This window comes from Monodon monoceros, unplaced genomic scaffold (genome assembly GCF_005190385.1).
Source record: "Monodon monoceros isolate NGI ecotype Baffin Bay Population unplaced genomic scaffold, NGI_Narwhal_1 Super_Scaffold_7, whole genome shotgun sequence".
Lineage (NCBI taxonomy): Eukaryota > Metazoa > Chordata > Mammalia > Artiodactyla > Monodontidae > Monodon > Monodon monoceros.
The window spans coordinates 100,854,212-100,855,018 of NW_021703784.1; the positions used below are offsets into that span (position 1 = coordinate 100,854,212).

General features: G+C 63.8%; 1 protein-coding gene across 1 annotated transcript in view; it reads left to right on the forward strand.

Moving 5' to 3' along the window:
- Positions 1–554: 554 nt before the first annotated feature.
- SNX32 (sorting nexin 32) overlaps positions 555–807 on the forward strand; it is a 10,098-nt gene continuing 9,845 nt past the window's right edge. The window contains 1 exon segment of the mRNA XM_029208915.1: positions 555–682. Within this exon segment, the coding sequence (XP_029064748.1) occupies positions 647–682 (36 nt within the window). The 5' untranslated portion in view covers positions 555–646.

Here is an 807-nt window from a genome sequence, read left to right on the forward strand (position 1 = left end):
GCGGATGTCCAAACGGAACCCCTTTCTCCAAAGACATTAGCCCTTAGCCCTTGTCCTCGTCCCTAGTCCGCGCCCCCGAAAACCGGCTCCCCCTTCCCCTCTCCCACCCCACCCTCCCACCCAGCCCTCTGGCCTGCCGCCCCGCCCACCGCCTGTAGGGCGCGAGACTAGGGTAGTGCGCACGCGCAGGCCGCGCCAGGCCGTTAGAAGGCGCGGCCCAGAGGGGCGGCGGGCGGGAGTCAGCCAGCCTGGGGCGTGGGCTGACGCGACACTAGACCTCTGCGATCCTAGAGTCCCCCGCCCCCCGACTCCATTCTCCAAGCTGTGGGTTGTTCCCGGCCCTCTCAGTTCCGCGCTGCCCCTTAAAACCTGGGGCCCAGGCACAGGAACGACAGGCATTGCAGCCAATGGCGTCCCGCACGGTAAACCTGCTACCCAATCAAAAGGCGCGGCTGCGAGGGAACGGCGTGGAACCACGCCCGGCTCCAGGTGACTCCTTGGTAGGGAGGGGAGAGTGCCTCTGTCAGCTGATAGGATCCCCACTGGGTCCGTTCCTCGGGGCGATTTACCGGGGACCAACCTACGGGAGCGCGCGGGCAGTAACCCGCCGCGGAATTCTTGTGTGCTGTAGTCGAGCACGAGAGTGATGGAGGAGCGTCTAGAGGCTGGGAAGGAGAGCAAGGTACAGAAAGGATGCAAACACCCTCCCAACCTTCACCTCACTCCATGATACCCAGTGATGCCCAATCAGGGAATGGGGTGTGTGTGTGTGTGTGTGTGTGTGTGTGTGTGTGTGTGTGTGTGTGT